Genomic DNA, 24,749 nt, shown 5'->3' with positions numbered 1-24,749 from the left:
CCCCTCCTGCTCCCTCTACTACCCTCACCCTGAGTGCAGAGAAAGGAAGGTGATCAGAATTCAATCTGTAAAGAAATAAGGTTTCTCTGCTGCTGTGCTAATCACCAAGGCAACCTGGGGAGGAAAGGATTTATCTGACTTACACTTTCACTCCACAAACCATCAGGAGAGAAGTCAGGGCAGGAACTCAAGGCAGAAACCTAGAGGCAGGAGCTGATGTAGAGATCACAGAGTACACAGCTTGCTGGCTTGCTCTCCATGGCTCAGCCTGCTTTTTTATTTAACCCAAGACCACCTGTCCGGAGGCTGGACCCTCCCCCTCAATCATATCAAGAAAGTGTCCCATAGACACGGCCACCCTGATGGAGGCAGTCTTCCCAGGTGACTCCAGTCTGTGTCACGTTCAGAGTGAGTTTTGAGGAGATGCTCATGTTGCTTTGGCTGAGCGGGAGTGGGCCGTGTGGAACGCAAAAGGGACCAGAACACATGTTTGTGGAGTAAGACAAAGACTGCTTGAGGGAAACCAGGAGCTTCTGGTTAAAGCCTGTGCCAGCCGTGGGGCAGGATTCCAGCACGGAAAACAGCCACTTGGGCTCTCTCCATTCCAGACCTCGGGATCAGAGGGAACGGCCACTGGTGAACTCTGGGGGCAACCCTAGTGGCTTCTGTTTGATCTTATCACCCACGGCATCTCTATAGCCACTTGTGTACTTTTCTTAAAAGAGAAAGAAGGAAAGGAAGGGTTGAGATGCAATCTGAGAACCACTAAAAGAGCAGTCTTAGCCAATGCTCACACAATTACAGCTCTCCCGTGAGGAGGGAACCCACCCACTCCCATTTCTCTGAAGGTCACCGCCCACAGTCCTAGGATTCTGATCGGGTAAGAAGCTGGGCTGGGCTGGGCTTTACTTCCATCTGTGGTCCTGATCAGTCCTGGCTCCCGCTCTGGTAAGCAGGCCACGCCAGACTAAAGCACATGATGTAGAACTTCCTACCAGCCCCTAAGAACTGCAGAGGTCAGCCGTCCCCTTTGCTGGGGACTTCTCAGGGTGCTCTCCCCACCCCACCCCCACAGCAGCTTCATCTCTTACCCTTCCTACAAGCTGCCCCCTTGAGGAGACTCTGCTCCAGTCTGAAGGCCCTGCAGGGCCTGGTGCACTGCTCTCGAGGTAGTTTCTTTCTAAGGCTTTCCCACCTCGAGGCCCAGTCACGGCCCCCAAGGCCTGTCTCCTAGTAAATCTCCTGAAGGGCACTGACTGTGCGCTCCTTCCCAAGCAACTCCTGCCCGGCTCCAACCTTCTCTTCTCAACCCTTACTTTCCCCCGTCACCGAGATGACACTGTTCTGAGCACCTCTCCTCACCCTCGTGGAAGCTTCTTTTACGGTATCTCTGATGGAATGTCCAGCCATGCCTCACTGCGCTAGCTGGTCTTGCCATGAATGCTGGCTAAGGTCTATGGGAACTCCTCAGACTGGTGAAGGTGGCAGTGTGCACTACGCCTCTGTCCTCTCACCACCACAAAAGGACCTTTAATAAAAACTTTGAATGCTTTAGAAGTAATCTTGTAATCTTGTATAATCGACAGAAAGAAAAAATGTTCTCACCACTGCCAATAATCTTAAAACGAGACAGAAAACAATTCTGCCAGGTAAGAAGGAGCCGAGCCCCTGTGGATTCATCCGCTTCCCCCAAATGCGTTAGAATGACATGGAGAGGCCTTTTCTGAAGGCACACAACCACCACGACAAAGAGCAGCTGACAGTAAAACAATGATTCCTGGCTGGAGAACAGCACCGTACACCTCCTCTGACCCTCAGACTACCGAGAACCTCAGCCGGGAGGACAAGGCAGCCTGTGCCAGTCAGAGGAGTCACTCCTCTCCCAGGAAGACAGTTACGCGGTGCTCACAACCTGCAGGACGTCCTTGCGGGAGCCTGAAGCAGCGATGGTGGTGATGGTGGAACAGCTTGGCCTGGACTGCTTGCCCACACGCCTTGAGCCCTCTGTTTAAACCCAGAGCTCGTCCTAACACCCAGGTTGACGTGGTGAGAACGTGGCCTCTGTTGGCTTTCCTAATTCCCTTTTGCAGGTTAGCAGCGTCACCTCGTCATTGGCTGGGATGAGAAGCCAAACTGGCGTATCAGGGCTCAGACTCTGGTAACCCTGTAACCACCACGAGACCAGTGCTGCTGAGCTGCAGAAGCACCGGGGGTAACTAACTACCCAGAGGCCCGCAGGGCCAGACACAGGTGCTGAGCTGCAGGAGCACTGGGGGTAACTAACCACCCAGAGGCCCGCAGGGTCAGACACAGGTGGCCACCAGTCTGCCTACTCACAGTGGTGGAATAAAAAATACCTCTTTGATCTTTGTTCACTTACTAGAAGAGAGCTCCTAAGCCCTCGGGATTTCCTGCGTGACAATGACAGTGGCTTTTCTGACGCACAGCATCTGAACCACATGAGCCAGGATCCTGAGAGCCCCACACAGGCTCGGAGGGAACAGGAAAGGTCAGACAGTGGAAGGCTGGAACTTTCAGCCCCACCCACGCCCAGGAAGGGGTAGGAGGGTGGGGGATCCCTCCTGTGTCTGCCTCCCAGTGCAGGTGCAGGCGACCCCAGTCAGGTTTGTATGTGGATGCTGGGAACCTGAACAGCAAGCACTTGCCCAGCTGAGCCCCTCCCCTCGCCCCACCACTCCTCTTTTAAACCAGATCTTAAATGTGAACAGCAAAGGAGCACAGAGTTGAGCAAAACCCCGACTAACAAAACCGGAGAATAACAAGACAGGGAATTCGGGAGAAGCGGACTCTGCGGGGGAGGCGGCTATTCTTCACTGCCACAGGAAGATAGAAACAGTGCATCTGTGGGACAAAAACAAGGCACCAGGAAAAACGAAGTTGCAAAGTTAAAAAAAGAATCAATTACACTTAAAAATGAGACAGCCAAAATGTTTACCTAAATAAAAGACAAAGCAGCAGTTGCAGAGACAGTCTCTTGGGCACTAAGGAACTGTGAACCTCGACACTAAGTGTCCCCCGGCTCCTGTCGGGTGACTGAACCCAAGGGCTCTAACACTCTGGAGTCAGCTGCCCTGCCCAGAGGATACTCAAACAGTTCCGAGAAGAGGAACTGAGGCCTCCTACCCTCCACCACAAGCATGAGTCACTCTGGAAAATGAGTCTCCAGGTAACTCTGGCCCCTGCCTGCCGGACACTCTGCGGATAACTCATGAGGACCAGAATCAGTACGTTGTTCTAGAATTCCTGACCAACAAGAGATGAGGCAACAAACTTCAATGGCTAAGCATGGAGAACACACACTCCAGCCTCCAACTCCAGATACCACCCAACAGAAACATGTGCGTGCCCACGCACAAGAGGGAAAGAGGGTCACAGAATAGCACTACGATACCCAGATTCCAAGGCCCTACCATCACCGTGCGTGAAGCAGCAGCAGTATGGTGATTTACACAATACTACCCTACACTAACGGCAAGAAAGACTCCATTCGTGTACCGCCAAGATGGAACTGAACTCAAGACAAAGACAGATCAAGCCCAGCCTGTGTCTCCATTATATGGGCTGAAGTTGACAAACTAAACTGGGGCACAACCGGGAGCACAAAAGCAGGACTTCAAGGGAAGGTGCTGAGGAATGACAGCCTGAGCTTCAGTAGCGCAGAAACCACGGCCACTGAGGGAAGGACGGACATCAGTGTCGGGGACCCCGAAAACAGCCCAGACTGAAACCATCCGGACCGTCCGGACCGCAAACAGCAGTATCTACAGCCGTCAGGGCGATGCTACTTTAAGAAGCTATTCTCTAATAAAAAAGATAGATATTTGAACATCCACACATAAATGTAAACAGATAGTTTTCAATGTATGCTTTGGATTCTACACAAAATTTCAAAATAGATCATAAATCTGAAATGGGAAAATCTAAAATAAAATTTCTAGAAGACAGAAAATTCCTTGAAACCTCTCCTACGTCCGAGATTTTTCAAACAGCCACACAGGAAGGTTGCCCAGTGCACAGCATGGGCTATTTACGAGCTGATGGATTGAGTTCACGAGGGTTTGTAACTATGCTCCCTCAAAGGTCGCTACTATGAAAATCGACAGTCCAGCAAACTTGGGGAAACGTCTCCAACACACATCTGCTGAAGAACTTGTGTCAGAACATAAAGAACTCTCAGTACAGTAGTAAGAAGTAATGCAATTAAATGCAGGTGCAGCAAGGGATCTGAAAATAGACAACGGCAGGTGGGGACACGGAGAGAAGTTCAATACAGCGTGGAGTTAGAGATACAAACTAAAACAATGAATACAGCAGACACACCATCAGAACAAATTTAAAATTCCACCCTCCCTCCTTTCTCCCTTCCTCTTTCCCCTCCCCCACTCCCCCTTCCCCCTCCCTCTCCCTCCCTCCCTCTCCCTCTCTCTCTCTTGGTTTTATGAGACAGTTTTACTGTTGTAGCCCTGGCTGTCCTGGAATTCACTATGTAGACCAGGCTGGTCTTGAACTCACAGAGCTCTGACTGCTTTCTGCCTCCGGAGTGCTGGGATTAAAGGCTGGGCCAACACCACCCATCCAAAATTTTATTTTTTTAATTTACGAAAATGCAATCCCTGGGCTGGAGAGATACCCCAGTGGTTAAGAGCTCTCGATGTTCTTGCAGAGAATCTAGGTCCAGTTCCCAGCACCCACACAGTAGTTCACTGCCTACAACTCCAGTTCCCAAGGACCCAGTGTCCTCTTCTGGTGTCCTTGGGCACTGAACACGTGTGGTACAGAGATATACATGCAGGCAGAATACATACACACATGAAAATAAATAAATCTTTTAAAAATACAGCCCAGTGGAAGTGGAACAATGGAATTCACACACTAGGGATGTAACAAAATGTTACAGATACTGGGGAATCTATGAAAAGCAACATAGAAAACAAAACTCAAGGAAATTCCAGAAGTCAGCGAGTGCAACCAATGGTCTGTCTCTACTCCAGCAGTGAGTACATCTGGGAAGCAGAATGGCCGTCTGCCAGCCTAGCACAAACACAGTACATGACATTGTAAGATAATTAAACAGAGAAGCGTACTGTGCTCTTGGACGAGAAAGGGGCATCAGCTCTTCCCTAATTCCCAATTCCAACTGAGTGCTATCAAGATTATTTAGATAGACTGAAATTTATATGGAATAGAACATTTGTGTGAAACAAATGAACAAAAAGAGTTCACAGTTTTCTGCTGAAGGAGTCCACTTCCCAGCTTCCCTTGTGGACTAGGAAAGCCATTTCTGCCCTTATAAGGGGCCACGTCCCATGTTCTGTAGGCATTCTGGCCATCTGCACACGTGGGTGAACGAACATGATCCCACCTAGGGTCAGACCAAGTCTCTCTTTCTTTCTACCCTTCTGCCTCTCTGCAGCTGCCTTTTAATAATCTAACAAGAATGACATTCTAGTAGCTATCAGAACAGCTAATTTAAAATCGTTTTAAAAGAATTACGGGACCAACAGGCAAATGGACCCGAGATCTGACCAGAGCACAAAGGAAGAGATGGACACCGTGTATGATGGCCCCTTCACTGCCAGCTTGATTGGATTTACAGTTACAAAGGAGACAGAGACCCATGATTGGATGTGTTTGTGACAAAGCAGGAAAGCCACCCTGGATGTGAATGGCACATCTTACAGGCTGGCTGCTGGGTGGAGCAACACAGGTGATGGAGTCACGCCAGAGGGCGCCAACACTCCCCTGTGTCAGTGTCCTGGCCCACCGTGCCATGAACTGCCTGGAGAAGAAACAATGAACCCTCTGAAACCATGAGCCAAAACCAATCCTACTTCAAGTTGTTTCTGTCAGGGGTTTTAATCACAATAACAAAGAAATAATTGTGCATACATGCCACCAACACACACACTTGTACACAGCCTCACACATGCACACACATACATACGCGCATGCGCACACACCACACTCACACATGTGCGCACACTCACCACATGCATACATGCGTGCACACACACACACACACCACCACCACTACATACACACACCTGTCTATGCTGCCACTGTAATGTCAGGGTTTACAGCCTCCAGGTTGTGAGGAAATACTCTGTTGTCACTGCTGAGCCAGCCAGCCTGTAGCACTTAGTTACAGCAGCCTGAGACAAGGACAGATGATACCTGAGCAGGCACTTCTGCTCTGAGGTGTGCATGTCAAAGGGAACCTATCACAGTCCTGCCACCACGGAAGAATAAGAGGAACACAGACAAACTCAGTGGCACTAAGGGGTCACCGTTCAAGATACTGAAGCCGAAATAGGCTGAGTGTTTTCTCATTCCTGCATACGCTTCAAGATTTCAGCCATAAACTCTGGTGCCAGAATCAGACATGAATTAAAACACGGGCTATTTCAGGGGCCCAGCTGCAAGCTCTTGGAGTTGCAGGCTGAAAGGTGTTCCAAGAGAGAGCAGGGACTGACCCGTCTCATCAGAGATCTGTGTCCTTTACAGAGAGAGGTAAATATATTATTCCATCACAGCCTGCCAAAACAGAAAAATGACAACACAAACCCTCTGCAAACACTAACGGCTCAGAAAAGGAAAAGAACAAACAGTTCCAACACAAAGAAAAACTGTACAGCCAATAGCACACCTGAACTCATGGTTTGGGTTTTCCAGGCCCACTGGCAAGGGAGCAACAATGAAAATCCTTCAGACCCAGATCAGTAAAGACAAAGTCCCTCTCCACAGACTCGGGCACCAGCTAGGGCACGTGGGGGCACCAAGAGGAGACAAAAGCCACTGAATGAGTTCATAACAAAATTTCAAACCAGGAAACAACAGACTACCCTGGGGAAATTTCAATAACTTGAGAACTAGGATTCAAATTTAATTTGATAACTGTAAATGTATTTTAAATAATTAAATGTTTTAAAAGGAGTCAAATCAAAGATTAAAAACAGTACAAACCAAAACACCCACACCTCCCAAAGAAACAAGCAACAGCTCCCACCACTGAGTACAGGCTACAGCTTGTAAAATATTAAAGCAGGGGTCTGTGAAATTCTGTGATCTATCTGTGGAAGCTCGTTCTGCCACGGTGACACAGTCTGGAACCAACAGGGAAGGGAGCTGACCTGTGAACATGTCTCTGAGGAATCATCTAACTGTATTAATTGATATAGGATGACCCAGCCCACTGTATGTGGTGCCATTCCACAGGCAGGGGGTCCTAAAATGTTTGAAAGTAGAGAAAGCAAGCTAAGCCATAAGCAAATATGCATTTATTTCTGTCAACTCTTAACTGTGGATTTATGTGACTAGCTGCTTCAAGTAACTGCCCGACTTCCCCGTGATGATGAGCTCGAGCCTGGAACCATGAGCCAAATAAGCCATTTCTCCCTTAACGCTGCTTTGTCCAGGTATTTATCATATCAGCAGAAAAGGAGTAAGAATGTTGCCTCACCCTCCTGGCCCATCTCTTACCAGCCTCTCAGTTCCCATCACTCCGTCTAGCTCCTCATCTCCAAGGTCATACCTCCACCCGGGGCTTCTGCACTGCAGGTCCTCCACCTGTGCCCTCTGCACTGGCAGGTCCTCCACCTGCACCCTCTGCACTGGCAGGTCCTCCACCTGCGCCCTCTGCACTGGCAGGTCCTCCACCTGCGCCCTCTGCACTGGCAGGTCCTCCACCTGCGCCCTCTGCACTGCAGGTCCTCCACCTGCGCCCTCTGCACTGGCAGGTCCTCCACCTGCGCCCTCTGCACTGGCAGGTCCTCCACCTGCGCCCTCTGCACTGGCAGGTCTTCCACCTGCGCCCTCTGCACTGGCAGGTCCTCCACCTGGGGCCTCTGCACTGGCAGGTCCTCCACCTGGGGCCTCTGCACTGGCAGGTCCTCCACCTGCGCCCTCTGCACTGCAGGTCCTCCACCTGCGCCCTCTGCACTGGCAGGTCCTCCACCTGGGGCCTCTGCACTGGCAGGTCCTCCACCTGCGCCCTCTGCACTGGCAGGTCCTCCACCTGCGCCCTCTGCACTGGCAGGTCCTCCACCTGCGCCCTCTGCACTGGCAGGTCCTCCACCTGGGGCCTCTGCACTGGCAGGTCCTCCACCTGCGCCCTCTGCACTGCAGGTCCTCCACCTGCGCCCTCTGCACTGGCAGGTCCTCCACCTGGGGCCTCTGCACTGGCAGGTCCTCCACCTGCGCCCTCTGCACTGGCAGGTCCTCCACCTGCGCCCTCTGCACTGCAGGTCCTCCACCTGCGCCCTCTGCACTGGCAGGTCCTCCACCTGGGGCCTCTGCACTGCAGGTCCTCCATCTGCGCCCTCTGCACTGGCAGGTCCTCCACCTGCGCCCTCTGCACTGCAGGTCCTCCACCTGCGCCCTCTGCACTGCAGGTCCTCCACCTGTGCCCTCTGCACTGGCAGGTCCTCCACCTGGGGCCTCTGCACTGGCAGGTCCTCCACCTGGGGCCTCTGCACTGGCAGGTCCTCCACCTGCGCCCTCTGCACTGGCAGGTCCTCCACCTGCGCCCTCTGCACTGCAGGTCCTCCACCTGCGCCCTCTGCACTGGCAGGTCCTCCACCTGCGCCCTCTGCACTGCAGGTCCTCCACCTGCGCCCTCTGCACTGGCAGGTCCTCCACCTGCGCCCTCTGCACTGGCAGGTCCTCCACCTGGGGCCTCTGCACTGGCAGGTCCTCCACCTGCGCCCTCTGCACTGGCAGGTCCTCCACCTGCGCCCTCTGCACTGCAGGTCCTCCACCTGCGCCCTCTGCACTGCAGGTCCTCCACCTGGAAGATGATTCCCTTAAGACCTCACCCACATGGCTTACTCCTGAATCTTTCGAGTCTCTGCTGAAATGTCCCGACTTCTGAATGTAAACCCAGGAGAGAAGTCAACCCCGGACATCTTGTCACTCCTTGTCACATTTATTTCTGAACGAAGTACCCAGAAGATTGTAGATCATGATTTTTTGGTTTACTGCCTCTCACTCTGAGCTACAGAGATGAAGGGGCCCACTGTCTGTTCTGGTCAGAGCAGGATCCCAGCGCCCATGATGAGGACGGGTCAGAGAGCAGAAAAGCAGGAGGGCTGTCACCCTTCCTGTGCATGAGGTGCCTGGGTGCTCAAATGCCCACAATGTACAGAACACCCAACGCTCCTTTCCTCGCCCTGAAAACTGTTCCAAACACTGACTAGGATGAGCTTTGCAAAGAATAATTCACCATAAAGCATTAGCATGTTTTCTAAATGCTTTCTCAGTTAAAGCACCCAGTGGGATAAAAGCCATTTCATGAGTCAACTTCCTGTTCCTCATTTTACCCTTCTTTAGAACTCACGTGCACGTCTCCACCAGCCAAGTCCTTCATCACCCCTTCTCCGGACCACGCTGTGTCCCTTACTTCCTTTCTGAGCTACAAAGAATGTGTGCTTATTGCTGGCATCTGTACCTTTGGTCAAAGAAATGCCAGAGGTGGGATTAAGATCTACCTCTTAATCTGTACTCAATATTAACCACATGTATGATATGGAAAGACAATCGCTGAAGTGTGTGATGTTATGTTGAAAATGTTCATACCACTGGATAGACCGATCACTTTCCTATCAATATTTACAGAATTCTGGTAAAAATACAGTTTGTGGCTCACCTATAACAGCTATTAAACACTATCACTAAATCTCCTTGATTAAAAAACATCTGCCTTCGACTTTCCTTGATTAGTCCCATAACTTTCAAATAATGATAAGTATTTTTTCTTAAGGCAAACTATTAGGGCCGAGTTGCACGTTACCTTACTAGACACAGTTAAAGTTTGGATTCTGAGGCTCAGAAAATGGCTCAGGGGGTAAGAGTGCTGAATGTGCAATGGGACCAGAATTCAAATCTCCAGCAGCCAAGTCAAAGGCCGGGTGGCTGTGCACACCTGTAACCCCAGCTGTGGGAGGCAGAGATGGCGGATCGCTGGGGCCTGTTGACAGCCAGTCTAGCTCCAGTCAGCGAGACCCTTTCACAAGGGAATGAGGTAGAGAGGCACACGCAAACACGGCATCTCCAATGTTTCAAGATATGCTTTTTGTGTGGTACAGGAATAAATAAATAAATAAATAAATAAATAAATAAATAAATAAATATGTGCACAATAGTAAATCCTTAATCTCACTGTGGCATAACTGCTTCTGATACAGGGCAACCACACCATCAACACTGTTTCTGGAACCTTCCACACCATTATCCTATTGATTTCAGTAGAATAACGTTATCATTTAATAACATTTTAGCTCCTTTTAGTAATATTTAACAACAGCCAAGCCCCATTTAATAACAATTTTACCAAGCTCCAATACTACCACCTAGTGGTTACATGCGTGACTACAGGCAGAGCATATTAAACTATGCCACTTAACAGGAAAGACTAGCATCTGGGTTATCACTAATGCGCAAACTTAGAAATCTCTCTAAGAATATCTAGGGATGTGTGAAAACACAGTTTACTGGTGACATCTAATCTCATGGGAGCTTCAAAGAGGACCGCTTGCCAAATCATCTCTGTGTAGCCTTAGCCGTCCTGGAACTAGCTCTGCAGCCCAGCCTGGCCTCCTGCCATTAAAGGTGTGCACCACATCAACCAGTTCACCTCTCAACACCAGGACTCTCTCGTTCTGTTCATGCTCATCACAGTTTCTAGAAGAATGCACTCCAAACTTTACAAACAGGCTTCGCTCACAGGACAGCAAATCCATCCTTAGATGACACAGAGATAAATAAAATTGCTGGATTTTTGCAGGTAGTTTATTTCACTGATGGGGACCCCTACACTGCAGTGAGTTCCATCCAGGACATGTTCCGCTGTATTGTGGTGGACAGCAAGGAACTTCTGGAGAACAGTGCTCCCCTGCTGGGCTCTGGTGAGCACAGTGCTCCCCTGCTGGGCTCTGGTGAGTGTCTCTCACGCTCTAGGCCTCCTTGCAAATCCCACAGTGTCTACAGCACACACACAGCCAGAGCTGCTCAGAGGTAAAGGCATCCACTCAAGTTTCCGCTACTGCTGGATATTCTGACGTCATCCCTGCCTGGGCTTCTATTCCACGCCAGACTCAGCACTGCCCAGGGCAGATACTTCAGGGTAGGGTGTGCTGGAGTTACTCCCCATGCCAATCCTAAAGCAGTACCCCCATGTTACCTCCCTATGCCCACAGTTCACCCTAGGTGTGGTAGTTTCAATGTAACTGGCCCCATCATCTCATAGGGAGATTAGGGATGCTGTTTTGTTGGAGTGGTTATGGCTATGTTGAGGTAAGTATGCCACTGTTGCATGGGCTGTGAGGTTTCAATGGCCAGGATACTGCCCAATGTGTCTCAGTCCATTTCCTGTTGCCTGCAAGATGTAGGCCTCTCAGCTGCTCCAACACCACCTGTCTGCATGCTCCCTGCCATGATAATAACGGACTGAACCTCTGAAAGTGTAAGCTGCCACTTCAATTAAATGTTTTCTTAATAATGATGTGGGATTCCCCTCTGTATGCTGCAAATACCACTGGTTAATAAAACCATCTTGGGCCTGCACAGGGAATAAAGGTAGGCGGGGAAGACTAAACTGAATGCTGGGAGAAAGGAGGAGGAGTAAGAAAGAAGCCATGTAGCCCCTCCGACGACAGATGCCAAAATTTCAGCCAATAAGCCACAGACAGTGACACACAGATTAATAGAAATGGGCTAAATTCAGATGTAAGAGTTAGCCAATAAGCCACAGACAGTGATACACAGATTAATAAAAATGGGTTAAATTAAGATGTAAGAGTTAGCCAATAAGAAGCTAGAGCTAATGGGCCAAGTAGTGATTTAAATATATAGCTTCTGTGTGCTTATTTCTGGGCTAAGTGGCTAGAAAAAAACAAGTGTCCTCCTAACTACAAATTGGCACCCAACATGGGGCTAACTAAATCCGCATAAAACCTGAGAAAGCTTAAAAAGAAATTCTAGACACAAAAACAAAGTTTAGTACAATTTCTTGGTAGCCACAAATTTTTTTTCTAGATGGGCTTGCAGCAAGCAAGGTACCATGGGGCACAGTAAAAACTGCATGATTTCTTTAAAAAAAAAATGGCAGCTTCCTGGTTTGCCAACACAAACAGCTCTGGCTCTTTTTGGAGGTCCGGCTATAGAGCATTTAAATGGGGTTTGTAACCAGAGTGCTACAACTTGCTTAATGGCAACATAAACTGACTGTGTGTCTAAAAATGGGGCTGTGGGCACGGATGGCTCTCAGAGGCAGGGAACAGCTCCACCATGTCGGACTTGGCGGAACAAGCAGGAAGTACTGTATTTCCCCTAGCAATGGCGTAGCTTAAGTTTTAAAAAGCACTTAGCATTTAAAAAGTGCTCCTGGACCATAAAAAATTACAAGAACACAATAAAGACAGATTCAGATTATAAAAAAAGACCTCTAAATGGGTCACAGCATTAAATAAATGTATGCAGGCTTGAAAGAAAAAAAAAGTATAGAGTTAAAAAAAAAGTAAATCATTTTAAAAAAAATAAAACAAAATCACTAAAGAGAAAGAGTACAAACAGTCATAGAGTAAAAAATGTAAAAAAAAAGCCACATGAAGATAAAATATACACAGAGTCTGGATTATATATATTATTGTGTCTTCTTTAAATGTTTTGACAGTAAAAGAGCTAAGCACAGAAAGACATTTCATTGTATGGACAGCTAAGCTAAACCAGCAGGTACATTATAAAGGCATCTTGACTTCAGAATTTGGGTCTAAGGATATGTTGCTTTGAAAAAAAGGTTCTTCTTTTGTTTTCACAGAGGATAAAAAACCTGTGGATTCATTCCAGGCTAATAAGGCTTGATGGACCAAAACCCTCTAAAAGGCTGCCTTAAAGACCTCTCAAAAATTATTTTACTCAATAAACAGCAAAAAAAAAAGTTTAGATAAAAGTACACCCATATGCCCAAATACTGTCTATAAATGTTTGTTTACATTTAAAGGGGGATATGCTATAGAGATTTGCATTGATATGGATCTTGGTTTATTGATACAAATTTAAGGTCAATTTTGTTATTATATATATGTGTGTGTGTATGTATATATATATATACATATATATATATATCTGCTCTTGGTTAAGGTATTGTGTTTGTGCAGCTCATTTAAAAATGCAATGTATAATTAAGAAATACAGGTTAATAGATAATCATCTATAATAGTCAAGCTTGTAGTCATGTTAGTTAGATTTTCTCGATGTACAGATATGTATTTCAAATAGATAGGTACTCTTCAAGACTACAAAAGGTGGAATTTAAAATGATGGAAGTTAGGACTTTTCATGACAGAGACACATCTGCTCCTGGCAGCACCAATTACTTCAAGAGGACAATGGGCATCAAAGAGGCTCCTTATGGAGTTAGTTAACCATTTGGGCAAGAAACTGCTCTTGCCTGGAATGCTTGATGAACTGGACATGCAGAACCCACAGAGAAATGACTGCTGAACTTGCCTAAATGTGAGATGATCCTTTGGGGTTCCTGCTTCATGAAAGAGTCTGCAAGACATTCTGCAGGACACAGAAGAAGGTGACTGACAAACTGCCAGCAAAGGCAAAACAGTCATTCAAATTTCCTCCTTCATTAAAAAGACCGCTAGGTACTATGGGCCTGTGGGCTGAAGACTGAATGCTCTAACGGCACAGAAAACCTTTGGGTGACTGTCCAGGCAGCAAGATATCTCTGTCAATTCTAGAGTTTTAGAAGCTGCTTACAATGCACTTCCTGTTTACTTAGGTAATATTATAACCTTCTGGGGTCTTTGATGGAGTTAAAAATTTATAGTTACAGTTATTCTTAGTTATAGTAAAAGATAAAGTAGAACTGTAATTCTTGCTTGATACATGTTTTGTTATATATAATTTTACTATGTTAAAGTTAAAACCTTCCTTTTTATTTAAACAGAAAAGGGGAGGTGATGTGGGATTCCCTTCTGTATGCTGTGAATACCACTGGTTAATTAAAAAAAACTATCTTGGGCCTGCACAGGAAACAGAGGTATGTAGGAGGAGGGCACACTTGTTTGTCCCAGACACTCAGAACTGAAATAACCACACAGAAATTGTATTAATTAAATCACTGCTTGGCCCATTAGCTCTAGCATCTTATTGGCTAACTCTTACATCTTAATTTAACCCATTTCTAATAATCTGTGTATTGCTACGAGGTAGGGGCGAAATTCACAGTGTCTGTTTCTGGCGGCTGCATGGTGTTCCTCTCTCTCCACCTTCCTCCTCCCAGAAATCAGTTCTATCTCCCCACCTAGCTATGTTAGGCCAAGGCTGTTTCTTTACTCATTAACCAATAAAAGCAACACATGGATAGAAGGACTGCCTACATCAGAGGTAGGCAGGGAAGACTAAATTAAATGCTGAGAGAAAGAAGGGCACAGTCAGAGAAAAGCCATGTAGCCTCTCTGGAGACAGATGTCAGAACTTCATCCAGTAAGCCACAGACACATGGCAATACAAAGATTAATAAAAACGGGTTAAATTAAGATGTAAGAGTTAGCCAATAAGAAGTTAGAGCTTATTGGGCCAAGCAGTGATTTTAAAAAATATAGTTTCTGTGTGACTATTTCTGGGCTAAGTGGCCTCTTTTCTACAAAAATGAGTTGCCATGGTCATAGTGTCTGTTCATCTTGGCCACTAGATGGCAGAGTTCCTCCTGGATAAAAATCCAATGGCTGGGAGACTCCAGCTACGAAGTAAGTCTTCTGTGGTGAGGAGAGAGCAGGACAGAACTGTCTGTTCCTTCAGAAATCGCTGTTTCCAAGGACCAACTGTGACAGCGCTGGGGTGAACAGACAGCCATGATGCACAATCTGGCACAGAGCAAACGATCTCCGGGCCGTGCCGTCCACACCACACAGAGTCTGTCTTCAGCCCATGCTGGGGACAGCAGGAAACTGAATGATATCAAGGGTATGAAGACCTGCCTGATGGGGAGACCCACCGCTCTTCTCAGTGATATACATAATGGCAGAAAAAAATCCAAATCAAGTAATTAAAAGATGATCTGATGTACTCTTAGCATGCAGAAGTCGGCACAGTAAAACCTTCCGTTTCCCACATACTAGAAAGCAGGCTTGTATTTAAACAGCCTGGAAACAATGCTCTTATTTCTTTATCAGTCAGGGTTAGTCAGCTTTAAATCACTGTTGCCAGTAACCAAGATAAACCTCTAAACACAACAGGTTTATTCTGGCTCGGTTTTAGAGGCTTTCAGTCTGAGACCGGCCCCACTGCCCCAAGTGTGTGGAAAAGGATCACACGCCTCAAGGCAGGGAGTGCACAGCAGAGAAACCATTTATCTCGAGGCTGCATCTCAGACCCATGCTGAGGGCTTAAAGGTCCCTACCACCTTCTGAGAATAAATTCCAGGCTGAGGACTATGCTTTTGACACAGGGACTTATGGAAGGCCTGAGGATCCAATGACAGCACTGGCCCACCTAAGTCCTCTTTCTTCTGACCAGTTACCTAGTGTCACACACAATGTCCTCGGTCCTCTGCGTGTCTCCTTTAACTGAAACTTCAAGTACATCACAATAGCCCTGGGTTCTGGTTGTCTTGGGTCTTGGTTGTCAGGGAGAACCCTCTGTGAACCCTTGGCCGGGGCACAAGACTTCAGCAGCTGCAGGACTGGTAAGTTGCCAGGTGGAGTCCTCTCTAGAATTTAACAGCAGTCTATGACTTTGCTGCTTATTTAGTTAAACTTATCTGTCATATTGATTGTCGTATCTGGGTTCAAGTCATTTCTCATGAAGTAAGTAACTGTCTTATTATATGTTCGCAACATTTTTAAGCTGCACAAAGGAGACAGAATGGGGAAGGCTAAATCACAGACAATTTAGGAAATTAAAGGAAGCTTCTCTTCATTCTAAGTGGCTATAAGACTATGTCTATAAATCATTGGGATTAAAAAAGGCATCTAGATCATCTCTCAGACTTTATTCAGAAATTCCTACTATTCGAAACACCCTGACATTCAACTCCTGAGCCCTGCCCTTCTGAAGCATCAACAGTTGAGACACTGGTCTGAGAATGTGAGAAGCAGAGACGAGGGTTCCCCTGTCACATTAGAGTGCCGGGGCTGCGGGGACTAGGGTTCCTCCCTAGTGTAGAGCTCTCTCTGTCGTCCTCACATCTCCGTGGGGACTGCTGTGGGCAGGCCTCTGAGGGCTTGCTGTCCAGTGTCCTGCGCTGGGACAGGCCAGGTGCACAGCCTTACAGCAGTCTCTGGCCACATTGCTGGCAGGGGGATCAGGATGGACAGCTCTTGCACTTGTAAGACCATGACACACCTGCCCGTGGCACAAACAAAGCTTTCCCAAAGGAGCCCGTCTTCCACGGAGGCAGGCTGCATACAGCTAGTGATACCATCTCTACTTTCAATGGTGTCCTAGCTAAATCGTATACGATGAGAATCGTATGGGTTCTCATACTAAAATAAAAATTCACCCACACAGTCTTTAACCAAGTGAGACCAAAACATTTGATAAAGTGAAGTGAAGCCCCTGGGAATACGAGGAAGCCACTTTGGCAGGAATCAAGTTCCTCTCACATTCCAAAATACAGTGGACCTGAAGTTCCTGTGAGAGTAAGAACTTCCTGTGGGCAAAAGAGACTTAAACTTTGACCCTTGACCTACTGTCTACTGCCTCACACTATGATGCAATTTCTTTAGCTCTGAGACCCTTCCCAACCTAGAGTCACGGTGAAGAGCTCAGGACGGCCGCACACACAGACCTCCCCCTAGGCTCCGGGTCTCGAGCTGTCCCTGCAGCTGTCCATCACTCCCCTCCCTCTCCGTCTGTTCCCCTCCATATTTGTCAAACAACATTAACTGCCCATTAGATATAACCTGTGCCAACTCCCAAAGCACAGGACGTAGTGACAGAGCATCAAAGCCAACTAAACGTGGGACATCGACACAAACACACGGCCCGGAGCTGGGTCAAGGGATCTTCCAGGCCAGTGCAGCATGAGACGGCAGAAAAAAAAGTCTGAGAAATGGCAGAGGACAGACGGCAGCTGGTCATGGCAGCCAAGGAGACGGTCTACAGGCAGACCTACTGACCTTTGAGGAGTTCCTAATCTGCCTGGTGCCTTGCACTAAAAAATGGAAGTTCTCAATTAAGAATGTTACGTACAGGAAAAGACTCAGGTCTTAATGAGAAACACCCCAGACACAAGCCTGCAGCACTTCCTGCCAGAAACCCGTCACGGATGCCTGGGTCCCGTCAGGAGGTTTCTATGCAGCCGAAATGTCACGCCCCTGTGCAGCACAGGAGAAAACACAACTCCATATAGAACACTTACGATGTAATTTAGCAGTGATGAAATCACATCTAGAAAAGGAGCCAATGCAGTCATTGCTCCAGCAGCAGAAGGCTGGGCAGCCTCTCAGTACCTCGCGCTCCATTTCCTCACTGACAGTGGCCTCCAGTGACTAGAGCACATTATCCTGGGAGGCCCCTATGGTTCCCGACTGTTACCTTTGTAGAACGAATGGTTACCACTTCTGGGTCAAGAAGCAAGGTTCTCAAACAAGCTAAAGTTCAAGCAGGGCATGGTGGCTCATGTCTGTGGCCCAGCACTTGGGAGCCAGAGGCAGGGAGACTGGTGCAGTCCAAGGCCAGTCTGGTCTACACAGTGAGACCCTGTCTCCACAGGGAGGAAGGAAGAGGTGGCAGCAGCCGTATTAAAACCCTTATTAAGAACAGAGAAGCTGTGCTTGGTTACCCTTTAAAACCTGGCAAACCCTGTGTGACTGATGTGGAGACACTTAGAACTGGACAGCTCACGTTTAGGGGAAAGTTAAGTGCAGCATAGCTAGACAGCGATGATTCCCCTCCTGGAGGTTTCACTTCCCTTCTTAGCTGAGGACACTCCTATATGCAAATTCTTCCAATCACTCACCCCGTCTTCTGAAGATCTGCAGAGACAGTCAGGCAAAAAAAAAGTAAAATAAAATAAAAAAAAAGATGACTGCTAGACATCCTTGAGATAGAAAAGGGACAGAGTGGTGGGAAGCAGACAGAGCATCAGGAACAGATCTGCAGGACAGAGCAGAATCAGGCAGCCATGGAGTCCAGCTGAAGGTGCCTGGGAATTTGGAAATGTGAGATGCGCCATGATACAAACGTGGGAGAGACGACTAAGGAGTGCCTGAGTGGCAGGTCCATTGTAGAAGGCAGCACAGGCCAAAAACAAAGCTAGACACAGTCACAGCCTGCTCTGCCCAACATCAAACCTCCTTTCTACAAATGACACGGGCTTCTGACATCAAAACAAGCAGTTAATTCAAGAAAATTTCCGTTCTTTATGCCTTTCTTCAAGATATGCTATCATTTCAAGAGGAGCCTGAGTGGAGCAGGACTTCATAAACAAATCACTTGTGAAAGAGAAAAAAACCACATCCAGGGTAAAGCCCCACGCTGAGAACCTTATTTCAGAGCACTTCCTGAAAGAGGCCGTGCGGCACTCAGTCCAACAGACAGCCCCGTATCGGTACTACATCTCCAAGAGCCTTTCCACGGCACAGCGGCACAGCGAGCCAAGACAGAAGCACCACTAACCCAAGCTCCGAGAGCTCTTCACCGGACCCGCACATCGGCAGAGGTAAGCATCGGCAGAGGTAAACCATCATTATCAGAAGGAATACTGAACAAAGCCTCTGCTCCGTCTGATGGCACCTGGAACACGCAGCTACTCTTTCTCCAGGACCTGGCTCTCGTTTTCAGTGTCTTATGTTGACAGTAAGGGTAGAGTTCTAAAATTTTTATTTTTGAGATTATAATTACATCATTTCTTCCTTCCCTTTTCTCTCAAATCCTCCCCCCATACACCTCGTTGCTCTTTCAAATTCATGGCCTTTATCATTAATTGTAGTTACACACACACACACACACACACACACACATATATATGTCCTGCTCAGTCTGTGTAATGTTATTTGTATGTAAGTCTTCAGGGTTGGCCATGCAGTGCTAGACAGCCAGTTGTGTGCTTTTCCCTGGGGAGGGCCATGTCTCCCACTTTCAGCACGGGAGGTGCCAGTCGGTCTTCCTCCCACCCATCTAGCACAATGCTGATGACACAACACATCATAAGCTATCTCGATGTCTTTGTCATGTGGTATCAACTATACTGTTTCATGAAATTTGTTGGTTTCAAGAAAAAAAACTACAGATAATCATGGAATTAAGTATTTTGAAAGTTAACCTGAAAGTCAGTCAGTTTTCAACACTTTCCTAAAACCCTGCAGGACACAGCCGGTACAGTAACACCGACACACATCACCACACTGGAGCAAAGGCACAAGAAGAACCAGTGATAAGTGGACCACAGAAAAGAGGCCCAGGAGGGAGGGTGAGGGCAGGGTTTCCACAGCAGTGTCAGAGAGGAGGAGGAGGACTCTGAATTCTTTCACTCTGTGATGCTATTCTAAAGTCCACTGAGAGTTAAAACATTTAAGCCTCTAAGCAACCTTTGCTCAATAATAAAGATTTAACTTTTCTATGCAGTAATTTTATCATTTGGGTAGAAACTAATATTCTAGTTATATAAATGTTTGGGGGCACTTTTCAGACAGGGCCTCAACTGGCTGCCCTGGGACTCACTATGTAGAGCAAACCGCCTAAATAGTGCTTCAAGCAGAGCTCCGCCTCCCTCTGTCCCTAGCACTAGGATTAAAATCATGTGCCACCATTCTCGGCTTTATTTGGAAATATTAATACAGGTTTTTATATATAGGATTTTATTCCAAAATCACATTTAAGCCAAACGTGGGACAAACAACAATGGGAAGAAGGGAGGGAGGAACACACGGACCTCACGCTTGTCCAGGTCGCCATTCAGTCAACTCGCACAGGCTGGCCATGGGCTGTGGTCCCCCCGTGATTTCCACTGAGGAGATATCCCAGGCTGAATCAGAGATGAGCACCCTACAGAGCAACGCTTTTAAAAACAACTTCTCATATACCCCCATATCGCAAAGAGATGCCCCAAAGTTCCATCTCTTCATAGTGAGCGTTTTTAAGTCTCTGCTGGCACTGCACCCCAGGAATTTCTTCACACTGACAGTGCCTTATTTATAAACACTATTAAACTAATTTCTTTTCTAAATAAACACTTTTCGATGGTGGGATTATTAGTTTCTATATACACAAATAAGGGCGTTTCAGGCCTACTTGACTTTGACAGAATTTACGTGCTTCTAGGCCAGCAGGAGCAGTAACTAGACTAGAAAAACATCCTCAAAGCACTGTTTTCTCTGCCCCACTGATGTAACTGCACGCTAGGGAACAAAACATGCCAGCCCTGCCTCAGATACTCTGAACTGTTTACTTGTTGCTCTAGGATGCTAGCAGACCATGACAGAATCGTAGAAAGCCTAGACCTATGACAAAGTAGTCCAGACCCACGACACAGTGGTCTAGACCCACAGCACAGTGGTATAGACCCACGATACAGTGGTCCAGACCCACGGTACAGTGGTCCAGACCCACGGCACAGTGGTCCAGACCCACGGCACAGTGGTCCAGACCCACGGCAATCTGAAGAGAGTTTAGGGTGACACTAGGAGAAATGTCTGCAACTTCAAAAAAAGGTGTGGGGTCAACAGAGAACTACAAGACCTCACCGACAAGGCAGGTCAGAGCTGTGAGGGTCAGCTCACTCAACGCTCACAGACCATTGAGCGCTTCCTATTGTGTGCCAGAGGGGCAGCAGAGACAGAGCGGCAAGAGAAACCCAAGTTCCTACACTCACACACGAGAGCTCTGTCTGCTGTTTTGGCTCTGTCAGTGTTCTGACACGTGTTTTGTAAATTATGATCATATTCAGTGTAGGAAATATCTGAACATTGCTTATTTGAGTTATAAAATGAAGAGAATAAAAATGATAAAAACTGACAAGCTATTTTATAAGATTTAAAATCCAGATGGGCCCTTTTCCCATTACTCCAGAGAATTCTCACTGTCTCTTAATTGATTATTTGGGAAAGAGAGAGATAAGTAAGGTCAATGAAACTGGACAAATCTCCCAGAGCATCATGGTGCCTGAGGGCATCTGAACTGACTGGGGCTGGGCGTGGTCGTGCACATCTTTAATCACAGGTAATTCAGGAGGCAGGGCAGGTAGAACTCTGTGAGGGGAAGGTCACTTTGGTTTAAATAGTGATTTCCAGGACAGTCAGGTTTATACAGGGAAATCATTTCTCAAAAATAAAGGAAGGGAGGGAAGAAGAAAAGAGAAAGAAGGAGGAAAGAAACTAAAGAAATCAGTAAATAGTAACAATAACATCTAGGGCATATGTTCTTGAAAACTACTAAGGCGTGTACCTGGACTCTTCGCTATAAAACGCCCTCAATATTGAAGTTCACTGACAGCAAAGACGCCTGCTGTTGCTGAGCCTGTTTCCAGCCAAGCTCTTATCCCCCGTTTCCTTAATCATCCTTACAGTTCCCACGACATGGGCCCTGGCCTGCTGTAAGATGACCACCCCCAGCAATCGCAACGGGCTGGTCCTTTCTAACAGCTCACACCCAGATGAGTTCAAGATCGCGGCCCTGGTCTTCTACAGCTGCATCTTCCTGATTGGATTATTTGTTAATGTCACCGCGCTATGGGTTTTCAGCTGTACAACCAAGAAAAGAACCACCGTGACTGTCTACATGATGAACGTCGCGCTGCTGGACTTAATATTTATCCTGAGTCTACCCTTTCGGATGTTTTACTATGCAAAAGGCGAATGGCCATTTGGGGAGTACTTCTGCCACATTCTTGGGGCCCTGGTGGTGTTTTACCCAAGCATGGCTCTGTGGCTTCTTGCTTTCATCAGTGCTGACAGATACATGGCCATAGTACAGCCAAAATATGCCAAGGAACTGAAGAACACCTGCAAGGCTGTGCTGGCCTGTGTGGGGGTCTGGATAATGACCCTGACTACCACTGTCCCTCTGCTTCTGCTCTATGAAGACCCCGATAAAGCCTCCTCGCCTGCCACCTGCCTCAAGATTTCAGACATCATCCACCTAAAAGCCGTCAACGTGCTGAACTTCACCCGGCTCGTGTTCTTCTTCCTGATCCCGCTGTTCATCATGATCGGGTGCTATGTGGTCATCACCTACAGCCTCCTGCGAGGGCAGACATCCAAGCTGACGCCCAAGGTGAAGGAGAAGTCCATCCGGATCATCATCACCCTGCTGGTGCAGGTGCTGATCTGCTTCGTGCCCTTCCACATCTGCTTCGCCGTCCTGATGCTGGGCGGGGAGGGGAGCAGCTACAGCCCCTGGGGCGCCTTCACCACCTTCCTCATGAACCTCAGCACCTGCCTGGACGTCGTCCTCTACTACATCGTCTCCAAACAGTTCCAGGCTCGGGTCATCAGTGTTATGCTGTACCGCAATTACCTCCGCAGTGTGCGCAGGAAAAGCTTCCGGTCTGGCAGTTTACGGTCACTTAGCAACGTGAACAGTGAAATGCTATGAGTCAGGGCAAGCAACCTGTCTTTAACTAGTTAAAACTTTTTGTCTACCTACTCTTGGGTGAGTCAGGATTCTATATCATCCAGCCTCTTCTCTAGTTAAAAAAAAAAATCATAATAACAGTAATAATAAACTTTAAAAATTTCTGTGCTATTTTATTACTCCAGCAACATAATTAAATCCTGAGTATTCTGAAATGCTCATTTATTTTTGACTTACAACTTGTATAAGACACTTGCATGAGTCATTTGTGGGGGTCATGCTTGTGACCCCAGCACTCTAAAGGCAGACGAAGGCCAGCTCAGGCTACGTGGTGAGACTGTCTCAAAAACATTAATAAAAATACAAAGAACAAGTTCATGAATTACTTGGGGAGGGCCACCCAAATCAGGTTCCATCCCAAGCCTTATCTGAGCAGGCTGTGAAGTGCCTTAACGTTTTTTTTTTTTATTAACTTCTGCACACAAGTGAGGGAAAAATAAGTTATTGTTCAAAATGATTTGATAGATCCCTTCTATCAGCTCACACCTGGGAAGGCGGTCCAAATTCAGTGTGCTACGTTCCGAACGTCAGCTCTCAAGGTTTCCATACAGAGCTCTGCTCCACCCACCACAGGGAGCATAGCTGACGGCAACAGGTAGCGCCTGCTGCCTCCCACACCCCAACCTAAGGCAAACGCTGAGAAGGTGACTGAGAGGAGCAGTGGTCAAATACCTTGTTGATCACAAGGCCAGCAGCTTGCTCTTGCATGGCTAACGATACATTGTAAAGTTTTGCCCAGCCACACGCTGACTGGGGAATCTCAGCTCTGATCCTGGTCTACCCACTTGTTTTCTCCATAAAGAAACGTCTTGTCTAAAAGCAAAAGAGCTGAACACAACCTAAAAATCTCCCGTTCTGAACATAAACATAAAAGACTCGACTGAAAGCTTCCTCTACAAAATCACCTCTATTACTCTTCTGCCCTGGAGCTCAGAGATCCACCTGCCTCTGCCTCCCTTCAGGTCTGGTACCAACTGTTCAATAATAAGCAAACTGTTTACAAAAATGTCCTGTCATAACTATTGGATGCCGGAGCAAAGGTGGAGGTTTTCGATGCAGTCTGTCAATAGAGATAAAATAACGGAAGGTTTCAGACGCAAGCAAGTAAAATCCTTTAATAACATTGGGGGGGGGGGGCTGTAGCTCCTACCTAGTTTAGGGTACGAATATGCACAGGTACTGGGTGGCAGAGCACTGGCCTAGCATGTGAGGAGGCCTGCATCTGACCTCCAGTCGAGAGGGAGGAAAAGGCTTAGGCAGAGCTTATTTTCAGCTATTCAGACAACCTACTCCTGGGCGCAGGTTTCCCTGAGTGTGGTGTGGAAGTGCAAAGTACAATGAGAGTGCAGACACAGCGATGGGACCAACCAAGTCCTGTGGTCCTCACAGGGAAATTAAACACAACGGAAAATTCCTGGAGGCGTAATTTATTAGCACTGTAATCAGACGCTCTTTAAAATTTATGTAGTGTGTATGTATACATTTGGGCATGTGTGTGCCACATGTGTGTAGACAAGTTATTTCCCTCCACCGTGTGGGTTCCAGGGATCACACTCAGGTATCAGGCTTAGCAGCAAGCGCCTTTACCCAGCAATCGATCTCACCAGTACCACACACTCTAACATATGAAAAATCTCAAATTCAATTATTCTGCAGGGGTTTGAACCTAGAAAACACCCATATACAAATACTAACAAGTAATAAACAATAGGAGTATTAGGGCAAACCTGTCGAGTACAGTTCACATATACAGTTTTTAATAATGTAGCTACTTTGAAAGCAAAGGGTCTTTTTCTGAGTTAAGTTGTGAACATTCATTAGATGTCCAGTGCAGTCTCTGCACAAAGCGCTACAAAATGCACAGACCAATGATGCGGACACCAACAACCCTGCCTTAGAATCTAACTGGGGCTCACATCGGCAACGATCCTTTCAGAGTCTTCTGAGCACACCAAGTACGTAACAGACCTAGGCTCTTTCTCAAGGACCTAGTCAATAGCACAGAGGGTCAATGAAGAGAATTCTATGATATGAAAATAAGTAAACGCAATGAATATTCGTCGAGTTAGTAAAACTATTGCTACAATGCACACAAAAGAACAAGCAATTCTGTCAAACGACAAGAGGTAGCCAAGAGCAAGCTG

General features: G+C 47.2%; 2 protein-coding genes across 3 annotated transcripts in view; one reads left to right on the top strand and one right to left on the bottom strand.

Annotated features, from left to right (window-relative positions):
* Nucleotides 1-24,749, bottom strand: part of Ubac2 (UBA domain containing 2) — a 151,423-nt gene that overhangs the window by 88,829 nt on the left and 37,845 nt on the right. The gene's annotated exons all lie outside the window — the stretch shown is intronic.
* Gpr18 (G protein-coupled receptor 18) lies at nt 15,666-22,760 on the top strand. 2 transcript variants are annotated; one of them, XM_048422168.3, is made up of 3 exons: nt 15,666-15,715; nt 18,413-18,694; nt 21,539-22,760. In XM_048422168.3, exon 3 carries the CDS (start codon nt 21,571-21,573, stop codon nt 22,564-22,566), a length of 996 nt encoding a protein of 331 aa, XP_048278125.1. In that variant the 5' UTR covers nt 15,666-15,715; nt 18,413-18,694; nt 21,539-21,570; the 3' UTR covers nt 22,567-22,760. The 2 variants fall into 2 exon arrangements, with proteins under 2 accessions (XP_048278125.1, XP_048278126.1); XM_048422169.3 differs by lacking the exon at nt 18,413-18,694 and having other exon boundaries at nt 15,671-15,715.

This window comes from Myodes glareolus, chromosome 12, assembly GCF_982192425.1.
Source record: "Myodes glareolus chromosome 12, mMyoGla1.1, whole genome shotgun sequence".
Lineage (NCBI taxonomy): Eukaryota > Metazoa > Chordata > Mammalia > Rodentia > Cricetidae > Myodes > Myodes glareolus.
This window is presented reverse-complemented; position numbering and strand designations above follow the sequence as displayed.

Excerpts from the sequence above, each read along its gene's own strand:
- Gpr18 (XM_048422168.3), top strand. The coding sequence starts at position 21,571 with ATGACCACCCCCAGCAATCGCAACGGGCTGGTCCTTTCTAACAGCTCA.